Source organism: Pollachius pollachius (genome assembly GCF_949987615.1).
Source record: "Pollachius pollachius genome assembly, chromosome: 2".
Classification (NCBI taxonomy): domain Eukaryota; kingdom Metazoa; phylum Chordata; class Actinopteri; order Gadiformes; family Gadidae; genus Pollachius; species Pollachius pollachius.
Genome location: NC_136935.1, coordinates 27028063 through 27048334, shown reverse-complemented (window position 1 = coordinate 27048334; position 20272 = coordinate 27028063). Strand labels below are relative to the sequence as shown.

The following is a 20272-nucleotide window of genomic DNA, read 5'->3' as shown; positions in this document are numbered from 1 at the left end:
AGAGGTGTAGACGGGGAAGAGAAAAGGTGAAAGTACGGTTCCTTGGGGTGCCCCAGTGTTGCTCATCACCACATCAGAAAGGCCGTTCTGCAGCCGCACGTATTGTGGCCTGCTGGAGAGGTAGTCCCCAATCCAGGCCACCATCTCGTGGTCTAACCGTAACGCTGAGAGCTTCTTCACAAGCAGGAGAGGCTGTATGTTGAACGCACTGGAGAAGTCAAAGACATTGAATCTCACTGTGTTCCCCCAGCCTCTTCAGGTGTGAGTAAGCCCTGTGCAGCAGGTAGATGATGGCATTGTCCATTCTGAGTTGGGCCTGGTACGCAAACTGCAGTAGGTCAATGGAGTCGGGGGGAGAGGGCAGGGGTGAGGGGAGGGCAGTGGCTGGGTTGGGGATAAGGGTGATGGAGGAGGGGGGCCAAGACTGACCTGCTGATCTCACAGGGGTGGGGGTTGAGTCAAAGCTGTTGAAAAACAGATTTAGATCATTAGCACGTTCGTGCCCGCCCACCTCTAAATAAAAGTACAATAATATACAACAAGCATACAACAAACATGCAAACAAACGTTAAACAATAATACAATAATCCGAGGCCTAATCAGTTGGAGCCCTGGCTTCTCGACCTTTCCAAGTTGTCAAGAAAACAGGCACATACCCTACAAATGGCAGCTAGAGAAACAGAATGTGAAAATAAAATTTTCCCACTACAAGCCTTACATATAAATATTATAATGGAGATGGATTGAGTCCAGCTTTTGCACTTGTCTGCAGTATATTTTTTGTTTCCGGTAGAGACAGCCCGCCCCTAGCGCAGGGGGTGACTTCCGGTAGAGTCGGCCCGCCCCTAACGCAGGGTGGTGACTTCCGCCTAACCAAAAAAGTGGACCAGGCAGAGGAAACCGACTGGTTTCAGGGCTGAAAAAATGGATAGTCAAGGACGGAAAGTGGTGGTTTGTGACAATGGAACCGGGGTGAGTGTGTGAGCAGACGGGCCGGGTGGCACCGTGCGGGGGGTCCGGGGTCTCTAGCGGCGCTTGGGTTCACTAAAGACGGGATAAGAGAAACAGGAAGTCACCGAAGCGGCGGCACTGTTAGCTTGCCGCTAACGTGTTAGCTTTTCTGGGTGGCTATTGAAAGGAATGTGATTGTCAGTTTGATTAGGGAACATACGTCGGTCTGTCGTATTTCTACACACTTATGTTTATATTTCTGTCGAGCTGGTTGGCCAGGGGTCGGTGTAGAGGTTAAATCCGAGCCCCCGCCGATGAATCGGTGCTGATAAAGGCTGTCATCCTGCGTGTTACTGGTTTAGCTCGCAGCGGACTTGTTTCGGGTGACCTGATGTTCATCCTGAGGTTCAGTGGATGGGTTGATTTAAGCTCCAGTCTGTCAGTAGATGGGATGATTTCAGCTCCAGTCTGTCAGTAGATGGGTTTATTTCAGCTCGAGTCTCTCCTAATTTTTTAGATTTTAGCTCCAGTCTGTCATAAATGTGTTGTTGCAGTATGAGTGTAAGCTTCTGTAAAAGGCTCACTCGCCTTTTATCCATCTTCCAATCATTCCAGAATGTTAGAATAACCCGTACAATGTTTAGTTAAAACAAATATGTAAGTTTTAATTACTACCAAATATTGCTAAATTTATGGGCAAGCAAATGGTCATAAAGATGCCCCGCCCAGCTAATATACGCATATTTTACGTACCTGGAAATTTATTGAATGTAAAAGAAATATTTTTTTCAAAAATATAAAATAAATTCATTTATCCAAAGAGAAATAACCAGCGAGCCTGGTTATATTCCTCCAACCAATATCTCTGCACAAATCTTTCTCGGCTGTGTGTTTCTCCAAACTTTAGGGCATAGTTGCCTTAATACCTAATCCTTGCCTTTACCGAGTGGTCAAGCTATTTTTATTAACAACAATTATCTACATTTTTGTATAAGTTATAGTCTGCCATCAGGATTGTTAGTTGCAGTGAATGTGGTCCATTCTGATCATTGCAGATAAGCGACAACCCTGGTAAAACTGTGACCCAGTAAAACACAGCATGATATTAATGTCCTCTCTTTCATTTTTTTCTTTCATTTATTTGTTGGGTAAGCTCCCCTTTTGAAAAGCAAGGGTACATAGCCAATGACAAACGTATATATGTAGTGATCGATTGCAACTTTACATATAACTAGGTCGTTAATAATGTATTACTAACCTGTTCAGTCCCACACCTTATTTGCACATATCGATTTTTTTATAAACAACAAATGTATTCAATGTCTGTAGTTTAGCCTTTAGGCTAATGATCTTTTCAATCCTTTTTTTTTTCTTCAGTTTGTCAAGTGTGGCTATGCCGGGTCTAACTTCCCAGAGCACATCTTCCCAGCACTGGTTGGCAGGCCAATCATTCGCTCTACAGCCAAAGTGGGGAACATCGAGATCAAGGTATGGCCGGTCAGAGGTTCTCCGCACACAGAGCTTGTCTTCACAGCATACTGAAGGCCCACAAGCTGCTGCACAACATTCCATATGTCCTTTTGAGACATGATGCAAACACATGTTGGTTCTTTCATCTGTCTGTTTTATGGACGGATGGAGAAAGGGCTTCAATCTGGTCCTGGCTCTTAAACCTTGAGTCTGGTCCTGGCTCTTAAACCTTGAGTCTGGTCCTGGCTCTTAAACCTTGAGTCTGGTCCTGGCTCTTAAACCTCGAGTCTGGTCCTGGCTCTTAAACCTCGAGTCTGGTCCTGGCTCTTAAACCTTGAGTCTGGTCCTGGCTAACAAAGAGAAAAGATTTAAACTGTTACCCGTTGTATTTAAGGTTGTTAGGTATCACAAAACAGAATGTAATACGAAAAAGTAGGTCCTATTTTAGCCGTTTGCGATTGATTCTCATTTCCCCCAGAAAGCATTGCATGACGTCACATTGGGGAGACACGGACCAAAGCCGCATTGAGACCCTTGCGAGTAGAGACTAGTAAGAGATTGTTCAGCAGATTATACAGATACATAGATAAATACATAAATATATATAGTTAGTATATGCAACACTTGAACCTCCTAAGATGGCACAATTTCATTGGTTCGCTATCTCGGGATATTGGGCAATATCCCATGATTGAGATATCAAACTCGGGATATTGTTTTCGTCACAAAATGTCTGCTAATAAAAACAAATAAACTGCTAATAAAAACAAATAAATCCCGGCAAAAAGTGTGATCTTGTTTATTTTTGGAGTGTCCTCGACCTTCGGTCTCGGGGGCTATTCCCCACTATTCACTTTGCCTTCGGCGAATAATTGTTAATTAATAGCCTACATAGATAGATAGCCTAGTCAAGTCTTTATTAATGCCAAATGACACTAATCAATTCATTTAGGTGATTTGGCTCACACAGAACAAGGGAGACAACAAGTCTGACTGGACATACACAAAATACATCACATTACAACTAGACATATGCGTTGATAGATAGATAGATAGATAGATAGATAGATAGATAGATATGTTGTATTCTTTGCCAAGCGGAGCCAGCCAGTTCTGTGCACGTATGAAAATTAGCCATGTGCGCCAAACAGAAGAAAGAAGGAATGTTGAGAGTCATACTAAAAACGGATAGCATGCGAAAGCTAAACCCGAGTGTATCACTCACACACTTAGAGTCCATTCTAATTTATGGTAAGAGGCTATTCTTTAAATCTTTGCAGTGACTGAATGTTGATGATAAAACAGATTGTTTTGCATAAGATGAGTGTGTGCGACTGTGCGTGTGTCCTTTCCGGCTTCGGCATACTGCATGGTTATGAAGGCCTTGTGGTTAGTTGTGGTCTTAGTGAAGCAGCCTTGGAGTTGGAAAAGTTGGAGTGATTATGTACGGGCGTGCAAGAGAGAGAGAGAGAGAGAGAGAGAGATCACACCCGGCGTGGAGATGTTTGGCTTGTTGTGGGTTGTCTGTCAGCATCCGCCAGGTTGGACGAATGTGCTTTGTGTAGGTGTTCAATGTACATCTGTCTGATCGTATTTGCAGTAGATTGATGGTTAAATAATGTCACCACGATCGGTCATACTTGCAGGCACTCATTTGCAAGTGCACTGATTGCGTGTCCGATAGGCTATACCTGGCATTTATTCAGTTGAAGTGCGCCAGATTGGTGCCAATTATTGTTGTGTTTGCATTGTAATGCACAACTTTGCCTCTCCTTGTTATAAATCAACGTGCATCCAAACAACTTTAGCCAATGCATCCTGCTATGTCAGTGTTGCTTTACAATACTATAGCATATCGGATTATCAAAATTGTTAAGTGTGCGTGTTTGTGTTGTCATGTAGGCTAAAGACTGATTGTCTTGGGTTGCATCCATGACATATTGTAATGTTATAGGCCTACTGCAAAATGTATATTGGTATTGCGCAACAATCGGGACCCCCTGAATATTGACGGGTATTTCGCACATTGGGTAAAAGAAAGCTTAGAAATAAACACTAGGCAAAGATGTTGTTACTGGAGCTAGTAGGCTACTATCAAAACGGAATCGGAAATCTGTTTACAACGTCGGGGGAAAGATTTAATTAGGGATCATCTGGGGGGGATTTCACAGGTGGGACTGGCAAGTTAGCCCATAGCTAGCATTATGCCTTCTATTTCTTGATCTTCTGACTAAGTTTACCGCTACTTATCTGAACGACATAATCGCTGTCACTAGATACAAAGATAATGTTAACTTTCACTCAGTGCTATTCACTGACAGTAAAAATAAATAAAAGTGTCGTTATTGTATGCAATGCTGTTCATTGACTAGCTGCAGCGCTTGTTGCTAAATTATAGCAACTCTCAACTCATTCTCCTCTGACCATGCATTTATTCATCAGTACCTCATTCGCCCTCTCACGTCTGACCGGTTCGAAATTATACGGCTGTGGGCCATCGTACATGTTACTTGTGGTTCTTGCCACCTCTTAGACGCCATAGTTCTAGTACTAGGCTGAGGCTACCATCCACCAACTCCCCAACTAGACGTCATCGCCGAATGGCGTTAGAAAACACGCGTTACTACCAAAAACGACAAAAATGGACTTCAACACTATTTTGGAGACATTTTATGAATGATATACATATTTTGAGTGCTTTATATACCCATTAATCAAAACTTCCGGTTAACCTGCAGCACGGCCTTTAAACCTTCAATCTGGTCCTGGCTGTTAAACCTTCAATTTGGTCGTAAATTAAGGGAACCATTGTAAACATTTTCTAGGAAAGAATTGGCCCACATCAAAGCCTGGTATTTTATTGACACATTAATAATAATGTTATTCCCAAACATTGCCACACCATCACAGATGGCTGAGATTGCAGTTTAAGTCTGAAAACTACAGATCTGTCAAATCAAGGGTAGATTTCTAATTTCACTCACATAACTATGAGGTCAAATATTCAGTTTCAGGTGGCAAAAATAAGGCTCATGAAACGTTCTGTCATAGCAGACAATATTATGTGTGTCTCTTGTTTACTTTGTTGGTACATTGGAAGTTGGGTGCAGCAGTCAAATCACAGACCTCTGCCATTATCAAGCTGTTAAACAGTAACTATAATGCTTCTACCACAAGCTTCACTTTCCCGGCTCGTAGATGGTTTCCCTGGCTTTCGTCTTGTCAGGCATATACATACAGTACATTTGAACTGAAGAGGGTAGAGGTGTACGGTATTAATGGTATAGACCGTACACCGGTGTGAATTTGCGCTACAGTGTGGATTTTTGGGGCTGTCGGGCTGATTACTGCGGGATAACAATATTGCGTTTCATAAAAGTTCCTTGCTGTGCCGTCCGGCAGCCCGAGCTGTGCGTCCGCAAACCTCTGACAAACGTTGCAACCAAGTCGATTTTGTCTAGAGGGGAGTAACTGAGCGGCCCCTCCCGAAGTGGTACAGCCCAGGTGGGCCTTGAACTGGGATTGGTCAGAAAGACGTAACAGCTAATGACAACATTGAACTCTCGTGCAGCAGGCTCGAACAGTGACACACAAACACAAACACACTTTTAAGGAGTTTTTCACCGCTCCGTATCCTTGCTTGCCCCAACAAGTTTGTGCGGCGTGCTTGTTGTTTTGTTTCCAGTGTAGCTAGATCCGGTATGGTGTTGTATTTCTAACGTTAGTTGTTGCTAGACAGCAGGTGAAAAAACTACAACATTTGCCAAGCCAAAAGAGCGTTAATCGTGCGATAAAAAAATTAACGTCATTAAAATTGGTTTGCGTTAACGCCGTTAATAACGCGTTAAACTGCCAGCACTAGTTAATACAATAACATATCTACTTTTTCATGTAAAGAGTAAAGTTACGCGCAACTACAGAAAATATGGTAACGAACCGTAGTTCCTTTTTCAATTCGGACGTTACTTTTCCCAGGGACAGATTTGACAGCAGTACTGCCTGAAGGCAGTATGCTATTGCGCGAGCACGCAGGCACGCAAACGCTCCTGCGTGCTTGCGCAATAGTCCCTTCCCGAGCTCTCATTCCATACCGTACGAGACAGACGCTGGTAGCGTGAAGCTGTCTGCATCTCTTCCACAGACTTTCCGCATGCATTTTCCAAAGCCAGTCCTTACGGGCTTTGGCTTTATAGAGATGGTCAAAACACTCGATCCCAGGTACGCGTTACCTTCTTGCATACACTCCAGCCAAATTGAGATGCCAAAACTATACGGCAAGGTCCGCGAGCAAGTGGAGAAAGAAATCCATGCTATTAAACATTACTTTTTTTCAGAGATGGAAGTAACTGGAGAAAAGATTTAGCATTTTTTTTTCATGCAGTTTTGCTGCCTAACCAGTGTTTTACCCCTTCAGAAGCATTTATATCGAAATTAAAAGATAAAATTAACATACCGTGATATAATACCGTTACCGTCTATTCCTGAAATCATACTGTGATATACAGTCTATACCATACAGCCCTAGAAGAGGGGTCGAGCTCTGATAGGAAAACCTCAGGGACAGCAACATGGAAATCACAGGTTGTTGGATCATCGTGAAATTAGTTTGTCATTTGGTGGCACAGAATGTGATCTGTTAGTTTCTACTCCCATTTCTCCATCTTTACACCCTGACCATTGTCATCATCCTGCTGCCCTCTCCTCTTCTGAGATAGCACAACAGGATGATGCCCGGATGTGCTTGCATTGAAATTGTGGCCGTGGATTGCCCCTGCCCAGAAAGCAGAACACTCATGTTAATAACCTCTGAGAATGGGTGTGCCCGCTCTACATTTTGCTGCTGATGTTTGTTGTGTTGGCTAACTTGGGATTTTGTTTAATATACAGATGGCCTAGATTGCAGTTTAAGTCTGACAACTACCGATCACTCAAATCAAGGGTAGACACCTGATGACCCTCGTGCATAACCATGGACTTAAACAAAATCCCTTACTGTCTAGTTTTAGAAGGAAATTACAGGCAATACACAGAATGCATGACTTTAAATTAAGGATCAACTTTAAACTATTTGATAAAAAAGGGCTATTACTTAACTCGTCATCTGCATTGCTGTTATTCACTATCTTCCACATATCAACTGTTTCGGTGGCCAGACTGCTTCCCTTCCTCACCTTTTCTCTGTCTCTCTAATGATGATGAACTCTCACTTACTCACCGATCACCAACCAGTAACTACTACACACAAGTAGATGTGTGAATGAGAGACTTTGGATGACTATTCAAGCACCTGACAGAACACGATGGCATGCTATGAGGGTGAATCCATGAGATCTGGCAGTGATTCGTACAGAATGACAGTTGTCTCTGTGGTCCCAACAGACCATCAATAATCTCAATGCTTATCGCCAAAGCAAATGGAAAGATTTCAACCATCCATTGTATTTTCTTTTTTCACATTGGGGACCAGCACTGGGTGGGAGATAATGGCTTCTTAAATTACTAGTATAACTGGTATTAAAATCGACACAGTTCGTTGGATTGTCATTACGTTACAATATCAGACTTGTTTCACATCTTATTGGAATTTGCTTAAATACTGTATATTTAGACAGTTAATTCGAAGTTTGGTTTGATAGATTTGAAATGAATCCAATCTAGACATATCTCCCGGCCCCTTGATCCATGTGTTGGGGTCATGAGTGTTTTTTTCTTCAGCATGTGTTGAAGAGGCAAGGTTGTGAGGACCCGGTAATGCAGGTGTCCCCATGTCCCCTTTTTGAAACGTCCTGCTTCTTCTCCCCAGGACCTGATGGTGGGCGACGAGGCCAGCGAGCTGCGCTCCATGCTGGAGGTCAACTATCCCATGGAGAACGGCATCGTCAGGAACTGGGATGACATGAAGCACCTTTGGGACTACACTTTCGGGGCCGAGAAGCTCAACATTGACTCGCGCAACTGCAAGATTCTGCTTACTGAGCCGCCCATGAACCCCACCAAGAACCGCGAGAAGATCATCGAGGTACGGCATGAAGGACAAGCAGAGTAACCAAACACATCTCATCTTTGCCTTAACAGGTCTTCCTCACTCAATTAGCCCCTGGTTATTTCCAGTACCCCATCCACCCGTACTCCTGTGTTGACCACCCTCCTCTCCCCACCAACTCAGTGAAATTATCCACAGACTGATCTCCATGTTTCTCTCTCAGGTGATGTTTGAGACGTACCAGTTTGCCGGGGTGTACATCGCCATCCAGGCTGTTCTTACGCTCTACGCCCAAGGTTGGTCCACGTCTGCATCCTGAGGCAATGGTGTCGTTGTGCTGACTAGTGTTTGTTAAGGGGATCTAGCATGAATGCCTTCTACTCCAGTCTCTTACTCCTAGCCTGCGAGTGGTTGTGGTTTGCTCGGGCGGTATAATCCAAGAGTCGAATGGAAGAGTTTTTACCAAAAGGTGTGCACTGTGAATGTTAATGGCAACACAGTCCACAGCCATTGGGCGATTATGTGCTCATCGTTTGAACTGTGAATGACACACGAAGCCCAGACCATGCAGGGTTTGAAGCCTCTCTAATCTAAGTGTGTAACTGAACCCATCGCTGACCGCTCGAGGAGGGTATCAAGTGCCATCGCGGCGGAAACTTGGGCGTCTTGTGCCAAGTCAGTACTTGCACTGTTTATCCAGAACGCTTTTGAAAGGAAACAGTCTCAGCATGACGTAAACGGGCCTGCAGAGAGGTCTTTGGAAACACAGGCTGCCTGGTCAGCACAAGGATGTGTAAGGCCATTCAGGGGCTCAGGCGCAGCTGAATTCCTGGCCACTGGTCTTAGCATCCGGCTACAAAGTATATTCAGCAGATTGTGTCCTCCAGCCACTTACTCAACAGAAATAGGAATGGTTCTAGGCCTAACTATTTGTACGACATTAGAGACGGCTGATTTACACTTGATAACATTGATCCAGTGGGCACTGTTTGTTTGATTTATGTGTGGACAGGCCACGGTTCATTCTGTTAACAGTGGTTCACTCTTTCCTGCTGGGTGTGGGGTAGGGAGCCACACAAACCTATTAGGATAGCAGATCTGAGGCCAGTAGACTAACGACACTGTTATTTGTTCCTAGTATGTATTATAACTATATCAATATTGTTATGTAACTGATGTGGGAAAGAAAGGGCGTGTCATACCCAGTGAGGGACTATAGACCTACTCAATATGAGAGTGGAGGGGGACTACAAGTGGTCGAGGCCCAACATCACGGACCACGTTAAAACCAGGAATCACATCTCCTTACCTTCAGGCCTCCAAGGTGCAGTCTGATGGCCCGTGCAAACAGCTAGTGTTTGAGGGTTGGTAAAGAAAAGGTCTACATAGCTTAGGTAGGCTTCCTTATTTCCATCTGTTGAACAGTGGATATTATCATAAAGAATAGGCTTACATAGCGTTGGTAGGCTTCCTTATTTTAGTCAGTTGAACTGTTGATATTATCATAACGAATAGGCCTACATAGCTTAGGTAGGCTACCTCATTTCAGTCTTGTGTACAATGGATATCATAAGGCATTTGGCATTATGGTACACAACAACACACACACTTATTGTTTTTTCGGTTGTATATTATAGCCAATCGTCTTATTGGATTTATTCCTTCAAGAGACATTTCATATATTTGGTTAGTGACAGACTGGTTTTAAAGAGGACATGTTGGACACTTTCACACACAATGTTCTTAAACAAAAAAAAAAAAAACAGTGTTTAATATCACCATGAAATATTGTCCCATGACCGGTCCTGAGAACCAGACTAATCAGAAAGAAGGCTGTCCTTCAATGAGCTTTAGTGTGCATTAGAATATGGTCCATCTAAAATGTCTTGGGTGGGCTTCTCTCTGTCTGCTCCCTCGTAGCTGAGAAGCATCAAGTTCTCCAACCACAGGGCACACACAACGCAGCCTCCTAATTGATATGATATCTGACCCTTCCCAGGGGCATCTTCCTCGGTCAAACATATTATCATTAGGGATATTGTACCCTCTTTACCAGGCCCCATGGTTGTCACTAGTTTAGTCTGACCCTCTCTAGCAGGGCCCATGGTTGTCACTAGTTTAGTCTGACCCTCTGTAGCAGGGCCCATGGTAGTCACTAGTTTAGTCTGACCCTCTGTAGCAGGGCCCATGGTAGTCACTAGTTTAGTCTGACCCTCTGTAGCAGGGCCCATGGTAGTCACTAGTTTAGTCTGACCCTCTGTAGCAGGGCAAATGGTTGTCACTAGTTTAGTCTGACCCTCTGTAGCAGGGCCCATGGTAGTCACTAGTTTAGTCTGACCCTCTGTACCAATGCAAATGGTAGTCACTAGTTTAGTCCAACCCTTTGTACCAGGGCACATGGTAGTCACTAGTTTAGTCTACTACCCTCTGTACCAGGGCGCATGGTAGTCACTAGTTTAGTCTGCTACCCTCTGTACCAGGGCACATGGTAGATGTGCACTAGTTTCAGGTCCCTGGTCCATAAAAGCCGCAGGCCGAGTGTTGTTGTCCGACAATGACTCCTCTGTGATAGTGTCTATTGAAGGTTGAGGGCAGACTGCGTTGGGAGTAACCCTCTCGTCATGCTGCAGGCCTGCTGACCGGCGTGGTGGTGGACTCTGGTGACGGTGTCACCCACATCTGTCCTGTGTACGAGGGCTTCTCGCTGCCACATCTGACCCGCCGACTGGACATCGCCGGACGGGACATTACACGCTACCTCATCAAGGTAATTCCACAACACATGATTGACTGAAACATCAGGCCTACCTCATCAAGGTTACACCCCAACACACGATGGACTGAAACATCAGGCCTACCTCATCAAGATAACACCCCAACACACAATGGACTGAAACATCAGGCCTACCTCATCAAGGTAACATCCCAGCACACGATGGACTGAAACATCAGGTAACGCAATGTAGAAGTCCAGACAGCGTTCTCCCTTCGGCCAAATTAAATTTACACCTTCTCTCGGCATCTATACAACCTGAGGGTTTTGTAAAATAATAAATGATCCCATTTCAATCAACGTACATAGTCACTGAGCACAGAAAAGGTGGAGTTTTAAACGGCTGTTGTCTGTACCACACAGCTAAATAAATAATGTTCCTTCTTCCGCCTCTTAATTATATAGTTATATATAATGTAGTTATATCTTCTTATATAGTCCTTTGCTGTTATAATTTTAGTACATTTATTTTATAAACCGCTTTTCAAATACTCAGTAACTTTAAAGCAAGACATTGTCAAATAGAAGCACAGATATATCATTTTGAATAAAACTGAAACTGGTTGGGTGGTGTGTTATGGTGGGCGGTGCAGGAGGAGATGGGTGGAGTCTGGAGGGGTTAGGGGGAGCGCCCCAAGGAGGTGATGGAGCAGTTGCCCTAGGTTTGGTGGTGCCAGGAGCTTTGCGTCAGCAGGCTGGAGGGCTGGTCGGTGCATGGCAGTGTAGCTTGTCAGTGAGGTAGGAAGGTGCCAGCTGATGCAGAGCTGTTTAGGTGGTAAGGCAATCATGAAGCACTCCTGGTGTAACGAACGGTGTCGTCAGTGCAGCCCTGGTCTCCCTGAGTGATGCCTCTCTCCTTCTCTCCTCTAGCTGCTGCTGCTGAGGGGCTACGCCTTCAACCACTCGGCAGACTTTGAGACTGTGAGGATGATGAAGGAGAAGCTGTGCTACGTGGGCTATAACATCGAGCAGGAGCAGAAGCTGGCCCTGGAGACTACCGTGCTGGTGGAGTCCTACACGGTCAGTAACACACAGACACAAACACGTTCAGAGTTCCACGAGATAAGTTCAGTTGAAGATGCTTTGAACCCGTCTGGCAGGTCTGTGGTTGTATCACCAAGAAGAGGGAGAGTGAGCTGGTTTAGTTTCCTGCTCCTTGGCTACTCTAGGGGGCAGTGGAGGGCTGTTGCGATGGGCATAGTTTAGCATAGCGTGGGTAATATAGGGTGCATAGAGCTTAGTGACCCCCTTTTTCACACTGCATGTCAACCTGCATCCAGAGAGATAGTGAAACATTCCTATTATTTTAGGGAGTCTGGGGTTAAGCAGCAGATATGGTGAGCTGAAAGCTCCCGGTCCAGTTTGGAGGTCAGGGATAGACTCATGGCCGGTGGCCGCTGCACTACCGCTGGCGAGGAATCAGGGCTGCCTAGGGGTACTCTCCGAAACACACCGGCACACACGACGACACATGCTGTGGCATCTGGCACACACGTGCATCCATCCCTCATTGCCCCAATTCCTGCATGTGGTCGGGTGTGGGGCAGACCCCCACGTGTTCTGGGGTTTCCTTTATTTCCCTGGCTGACTCCAGACCAGCCGCCATCAATGGAGCCATTTATGTCCCCCCGGCACAGTGCTGGGTTCCACACTGCTGTCAAAGAGTTACTGTCAGCACTCTGCTTCATCCAGAGCACGCTCGCCGGCCCCCGAGGACGGCAGCTCGCTATGCTAGCCCGCTTTAGAGGCTTCGCTCTTTAGATGTTGGGCAGCTTAAGACAGTATCAACTTTAGATGCTTAAACCCTTAAGCTGCTTAAGGAGAACATCTAAAGACGCAAGCCTGCTTAAGAAAAGAGCCCATCTAAAGACCCGAGCCTGCTTAAGAAAGGAGACCATTTTAAGATGTGAGCCTTCTTAAGAAAGGAGCCTATCTTAAGACGTGAGCCTGCTTAAGAAAGGAGCCCATCTTAGGACGTGAGAATACTTAAGAAAGGAGCCCATCTTAAGACGTGAGGCTGCTTAAGAAAGGAGCCCATCTTAAGACTTGAGCCTGCTCAGGATGTATCATGCCTGCAGGTCGTCTGGGAATTGATCCAAAGAGCACTCCCTACCAAGACTCTCTGGAAAGAATTACTCATCATGAGTCATTCTGGAAAGTTCCCAGAATGACTCATGATGTAGTTACCAGTAGTTGGGAACTACAAACCACACATGAATGGGTTGTAAACCGCTATGAATAACATATCTGGTGTTAAAAGGTACGAGGCAGTACATGTCCGCTGGTCAGGGTCCCAACCCAGGAGAAGCCCTGGGGGCTGGGGTTCTTGGCCATGTTGTAACCCAGGAGGGGGGGGGGGCGCTGTCTATGCCCACAGCTCCCAGACGGCCGGCTGATCAAGGTGGGCGGGGAGCGCTTCGAGGCGCCCGAGGCCCTATTCCAGCCCCACCTCATTAACGTGGAGGGGGTGGGCGTGGCCGAGCTGCTCTTCAACACCATCCAGGCGGCGGACATCGACACCAGGTAAACACAGACCCTAGCACTGTAACAAGATGTGTAATAATACGTTTATTTTATATAGCGCCTTTCTCACACTCAAGGTCGCTGTAGAGGCCACACAGACCCTAGCACTGTAACAAGGTGTGTATGTGTGGCGCCGCTGCGAGGCCAGAGATGCTGCGTGTTGAGAGTGTGTCTGTGATGCTGTGCAGGTCAGAGTTCTACAAGCACATCGTGCTGTCTGGGGGCTCCACCATGTACCCTGGCTTGCCGTCCCGTCTGGAGCGGGAGCTCAAGCAGCTGTACCTTGAGCGTGTGCTGAAGGGAGACGTGGACAAGCTGTCGGTGAGGAGGGCACACACACACACACACACACACACACACACACACACACACACACACAGTAGTTTAAACACTCAGTGACTGTGTTGTGTGTTGAAGCGTTCTTTGTGTGTCTCCTCTGTGAGCAGAAATTCAAGATCCGCATCGAGGACCCGCCACGCCGTAAGCACATGGTGTTCCTGGGCGGGGCAGTGCTGGCCGACATCATGAAGGACAAGGACAACTTCTGGCTCACACGCGAGGAGTACCAGGAGAAGGGCATGCGTGTTCTGGAGAAGCTGGGAGTGACCGTCAGATAAAGTCTCCTCCCTCCCTCTCCCCCTCCCCCTGTCCCAGAGAGATCCCCCCCCCCCCATCTCTGTTTGTCCATACATGCAAACCATCAGCCCACCCCACATCACCTTGATTATGTCATTAATATTCATCCCAGTCCCATCCCATTGCTCACATGGATCTGGTTCCTTCTTTTGTTCTAGATTCGCACACAAGCGCACACGCGCGAGCGCACGCGCGGGCACACACACACACACACACACACACACACACACACACACACACACACACACACACACACACACACACACACACACACACACACACACACACACACACACGTACCAATTTGGAAAGGCAAAAAATAAGGGAAGGAAGGAGAGTTTGGGCCAAGCGTTCAGGAGACCCGGGCTCCTGAATGGATACTGATAAAACGCCACCATACAACAACGTAAGGAACATCCTTTTGGTTCAGTTGGCTCAAGCGCCGCAGGAGGGAAGGGCGTTGAAGTGGTCTCCAGAAATCCGGGAGGAAGTGATGTGTTGCATGGAGTTGTTCTGTTATCCCAACACTCCTCTGGGAATACTCTCCTCCACCCCACCCCCTACCATGCTTTGGAGGGCTGTTGGGAATGTTGTGATGAGGATGAGGATGATGATCACCTTACTCACCATATAGAGTTCCACTCCACACTCTTATCCCTTTCAGACAAAAAGATGTTCTCTACAGTGAGAAGGCTGAGAATGAGAGTCTGCTTGTTTTTTCTTCCTCTAACCGTTATTTATTCAATAATTTGTTTGTGGTGGATATCAAATAAGTTTTATTTTCCTTAATTCAAAATGGCTGCATGATGTTTTTGGAAGTGAAAGAGAAGGAAACACACCATGGAACGGTTCGTTGGAGACAGACGGCAGGTGAAGGGACGACAGCCATCTTGTTGGAGTCATCTCTGCCGGCTCTCGGGTCGACGGCCATCTTGTTGAAGTCCTCCTCTCTGCCGGCTCTCGGTCTCCTTGAGGCACTGGCTGCTCCCCGGTCTCCGCTCCACTAGTTGGCCGAGGGCTACTACAAGCCAGACACGCTTTTTGTATTTGCGGAGTTACACAGCCAACTCCTGGACACAGCCTTTGGTGTTGTCTTGAATATATTTCCTCCCTCATGTGCTTCGAGTCCCCAGAGGTGGTCTTTGGTGTGAGGCCCCCCTTCTGTCCAGGAGGTGGTCTTTGGTTTGAGTCCTACCTTCTTTCAAGGAGGTGGTCTTTGGGTTGAGTCCCCCCTTTTGTCCAGGAGGTGGTCTTTGGGTTGAGTCCTCCCCTTTTGTCCAGGAGGTGGTCTTTGGGTTGATTCCTCCCCTGAGCCTAGGAGGTGGTCTTTGGGTTGATTCCTCCCCTGAGCCCAGGAGGTGGTCTTTGGGTTGATTCCTCCCCTGAGCCCAGGAGGTGGTCTTTGGGTTGATTCCTCCCCTGAGCCCAGGAGGTGGTCTTTGGATTGAGTCTCATGAAGGCCACAAGGCTCTGGGTCTCCAGGGATGCCAATTTAGTGTTTAGTTTTTTTAAGTGTTGCATTTGAAGGTTTGCTGAACATTTATAATGGTATCGGTTGAGTTTCTTTTAGCTTAGCTAAGGACTAAACCTTGTAATACGGAAACACTACCACCAGTGCATATACGGGAGGTATGGGGTTGAACACAGCGGTTGGTTTCCTCATGTCTAGGGATGTCATTCCACTCAGGGCAATCATTTGCCACATTTAAAATTTGAGTGAAGTTTAAATCAGCGTCTGTATTTAATTTTTTCTAATCTTTGTCGTTTTTCTTTTTCTTCTCGACATCACGGATGTGCTTTTGTTTCTGAGAGGAGATTGGTTCGGCCTTCTTTGCAGGCGGGGCGGGGGGATTAAATGTATTGTCGGATGGTCTTATCGGATGTGTTTTCTTTGCATTGCATCACGTCCTGTGCTTACTGAGTAAAGGTGAAAGTGTCATATACTAAATAATTCAATCGGTACCCAGCCCTTCAGATCCTAAGTAAGTCAGCTCCCCTCCAGGTCATATGGGGGGGGGGGGGGGGGGGGGGGGGGTCCATCTGTCTGAAGAACACCCCCCCCCCCCCCCCCCCCCCCCCCCCCCCCCCCCCCCACCTCTGGCTTTCTGTCCCATCCGTGTTTGGGTGTTCCTAGGTAAGACTGATCTGCGGAGGCTGAGGGAGGAGGAGGATTGAGGGGTTGGTAACTGAGGAGGTGTCGTTTGTAATGAATACTTGTGGCATCAAAAAGACCATTTAAAACCTGGCGTTTGCAATATCTGTTTTGATCGCCCATGTATATTGAAGGCACTTGGCACACAGACATACACACAAATATATATATATATATATATATATATATATATATATATATATATATATATATATATATCTCGACAGCAAGGTCATTCAGTGCCAAGTACAATTATTGTAGTTGGATCTTATTTTTGGTTCTTTTTATGTTTCTTTTTGTTTTTTTCATAGCATAACTGCCTATCGCTGATTTAAATAAAGCAAAGTGATTTATAAATACTTGGTGTCTCTTGTGTGTTTTTGGGTGTGTCATAAACTGCTGATGGAAGGGGTTCTATGCCTCGGTGAAGAACATGAGAAACCAAATCCAGCTCAAAGTGATGAGTCGATATTTAACTTCCTGCTAGTGGAGCTCTTCAGTACCAGTACAGTCAGGCTAAAACCAGTTGACCTTCAGGGTCTGTCATCGATGATGGAAGCATTTATCAATATCTTAAAATATGCATGGTTTAGCCATTAAAAGAATGGCGATCTTCCAGTTAAAAGTTTAGGAGTGAACTTTCCACCATTATAATTTCATTTACAGAAAGTATTGTGTGTAGAATCTAAATTTTCAATAATTGGATGAATTATGAACGCGTACAGCTTGAATTCCTTCAGATTCCCATTGGCTCGAGTCCTGCCCGCTTCCTGTCTGGCTGAGTATCTGGACACGACGCCTGCCGCACTAACCAATCACAGACGCTGCGTGTGTGACTGGTAGACGCGCTGGAACCAAGCCCCCAGGAACAGTGCATACTTCCGCAATCCACCACTGCTCAGCGGCCAAGCCTGGTATTGCAGCTGTTTAAGCGGGCTTTGGACGTGTCCCTCGATTCAAGGGGCCCAGAAGTAGATATCTCCGTTCACTCCAATACAAGTGGGGAACAGGAATGTGTCTCCGCATAAATGACTGGATATCAATCAAAGGCTCATAATTATCTTTATGCCAATTTACTAAAAAAATAATTTTTCTCTTTTCAAAACGCCACCTCAAGCTTTTTATTAGCCGTTTGACGTTATTACTTTTTGCTGGAGAAGGAGGGGTGGGCAGCTGAAAGGAGTCGTAGTGAAACAAATGTTGTTTCGGCCCGGCATTCGAGAGGGCCTAGTGCACGGCTCCGTTAACTTCTCGTGTCCGAGGTTTTTCCTTTTACTTAACATGAATGACGTTGACGGTTTTTAGGCGCTGTGGTGACTTTCTATCACTAAAATCTTTTTAGTGATAAAGGGATTTTTAGACTGGTTCAGCTGCTGCTCAATGACCTTCACGATCTGCTTGCGATCATTGCAATTCACCATTTATTGATCCATTTATTCAAAAGATCCAAAGACAAAGAACGAGTGCATTACGGTATCATTTTTATAATATTGTTAATAGCCTAATAAACATTTCAGTTGTGTTAGTATTTAATTTTTCATTTGCTTGTTTAGCTATGTATGACAGTTAACAATGTTGGTGTAGGCCTGTTACAAATATTTATGTGGGTAGGCTACTCCAACCTCGTTGCTGATCGATATGTAACCATTTATTTGTATATAAATTATTGATAGCATTTTTCGTAAATAGTTGGATGGAATCTGTTTCTTAAGCAATAACAGCAAAACAACTGTATTGTTTTCTAGGCCAACATACATTTACTATGTTGTTGGTATTATATGTTATATGGAGCAATCTTTCATATTTATGAAGTTGATTTATACTTCCGTGCAGGGGCGTAGGAATGAGTTTAACATTGGGGGGGGACACATATCGGAAATCTGACAGATCCGGTATAATTTTTAGGTGGGACAAATGCGCCTGTCTCCGATATTGGAGGGGACACGTCCCCTCCGTCCCCCCCTGTTCCTACGCCCTTCCTTCCGTGGTCGGTAAACAATGCGACTGCGATCGCTCAGGCCTCTCGCTTATGATGCTCCCATGATGCGGAAGCATGTCTCTCCCTGATGTTGCCCTGCGCCATTGAGCAGTTTACATAGGAATGAATGGGCGCCATTTTGGAATCCGGTGTCCATTCTATAATATGTCCATGGCTGGAACAGATCTCGAGGAGGAGAGGTGTGTCAGACACGTGATGGGAGGGCGGGAGGGAGAGGGGCCGGCCTCGTCCAGGAGTGCAGACCATGAGGGGGTATCGTGTTCCCGTTTGTTTCAGATTCTGTCAGTGTAAACAGGCAGGCAGACAGGCTGGGGCTGTCTGGCCTGTTTAGACACGGCCCGGATCACATCCCCTCTGGCCGGTTTAAACCCTGCCCGGATCACATCCCCTCTGGCCTGTTTAGACCCTGCCCGGATCACATCCCCTCTGGCCTGTCTAGACCCGGCCCGGATCACATCCCCTCTGGCCTGTTTAGACCCGGCCTGGATCGCATCCCCTCTGGCCTGTTTAGACCCGGCCCGGATCACATCCCCTCTGGCCTGTTTAGACCCGGCCCGGATCACATCCCCTCTGGCCTGTTTAATCCCGGATCACATCCCCTCTGGCCTGTTTAAACCTGTCCCTGATCACATCCCCTCTGCAGTGCAGCTTCTGGAGGTTGAGCTTCTACAAGTGAGCCTCCCGTTGCCCTAAGGTCGGCTCTCCACTTTGGGTAGATGTTTGATGTGGAGACCCAAGGGATGTGGCGCTCAGGTCCCTGCTGGATAGTGTCTGGTTATTAGTGCCCAGGCTCACGGACGGACGACAGTGGTCTGATGAAACATCAAGTCCTGTTTCATGGTCTTCTCACTAACAGAAATAAACATGGATGAGACTTTCAAGGCAATTTGTTTTTCACTTTCCATATTCAGGTTTTAAAGACATGTTTCTCTCCATGGATCAGATCTCGTCCTCGGAGCAACCCCCACTTAAGCAGAATACACAGAACTGTTTTTAGTCCAAACTTCAATGAGGTCTGAAAAGGCCTCAATCTTCAGGTACTTCAATTCCTTTGGTCATCTGTTCTTCACTGTAAGATACACATTTTAAATCTTTCCTTTTGCTCCACAGACCTACAGTATTGTTTGAAGTTGGTTGTGTTTCGTGTTAGCAGGGGCCATAGCCAGAATATACATTTTAAATTAAACCACTCACTGGAGAAAAGCCTTACATTTCTTGGATAGAAAAGGTGCTTTCGATTAAGAGCCGTCATTTGAGTGTAATTTTATAGAAAGGCCAAAGCAGTCAGTCAGCTCTTAATGAGTGAAATGCTCTGTGAGAATATATTTTCTTCATCTGTCTGAGACCACTTCGATTCGGCTGTTCCCGGCTCATTTCTCAGCTCACTTAACTTTTTGGTTCAAGGAATCCATGTTGCCTGTCAATCATAGCTGAACCCTTCTCCTGCGAACCCTCCTCCTGGTGGAGAGCAGAGAGGTTTGGGTTCTTTATTTCAAAATCTCTCTTCTGCGGTCACTGTATCGCGAACATACCAACGCATCATGTACGGTAGGCTGAGGTAGCAAACTCAGCTAATGCACTGATGTTTCTTATTAGTGATACTAGTGCCCTGTTTACTACACACCACATACATTTGCTGTCATATCAGTTACAGTTTAGCCCTTATGTCTTCTAAATGCAACTGAAGGTCACACTTTTGATGATCAATGGTTCCTGTAAAGCTTTGGATGACTTAATGCAGGAAGGCAGCCATTTGGTTTAGCCTGCAAAGTAAAAGTAGCATTA

General features: G+C 45.9%; 1 protein-coding gene across 1 annotated transcript; it reads left to right on the top strand.

Annotated features, from left to right (window-relative positions):
- Positions 1 to 850: 850 nt before the first annotated feature.
- Positions 851 to 14632, top strand: LOC307070430 (actin-related protein 2-A). The gene is made up of 9 exons (XM_079728886.1): positions 851 to 972; positions 2329 to 2439; positions 8225 to 8440; positions 8628 to 8700; positions 11035 to 11171; positions 12048 to 12197; positions 13555 to 13700; positions 13889 to 14021; positions 14147 to 14632. Exons 1-9 carry the CDS (start codon positions 925 to 927, stop codon positions 14315 to 14317), a joined length of 1185 nt encoding a protein of 394 aa, XP_079585012.1. The 5' UTR covers positions 851 to 924; the 3' UTR covers positions 14318 to 14632.
- Positions 14633 to 20272: the final 5640 nt, after the last annotated feature.

What these genes read in the sequence shown, in the direction of transcription:
- LOC307070430 (XM_079728886.1), top strand. Translation starts at nt 925, where the DNA reads ATGGATAGTCAAGGACGGAAAGTGGTGGTTTGTGACAATGGAACCGGG. An exon ending in TGGGGAACATCGAGATCAAG is followed by an intron (nt 2,440 to 8,224) that starts GTATGGCCGGTC and finishes TCTTCTCCCCAG; the next exon opens with GACCTGATGGTGGGCGACGA. An exon ending in TCTTACGCTCTACGCCCAAG is followed by an intron (nt 8,701 to 11,034) that starts GTTGGTCCACGT and finishes GTCATGCTGCAG; the next exon opens with GCCTGCTGACCGGCGTGGTG.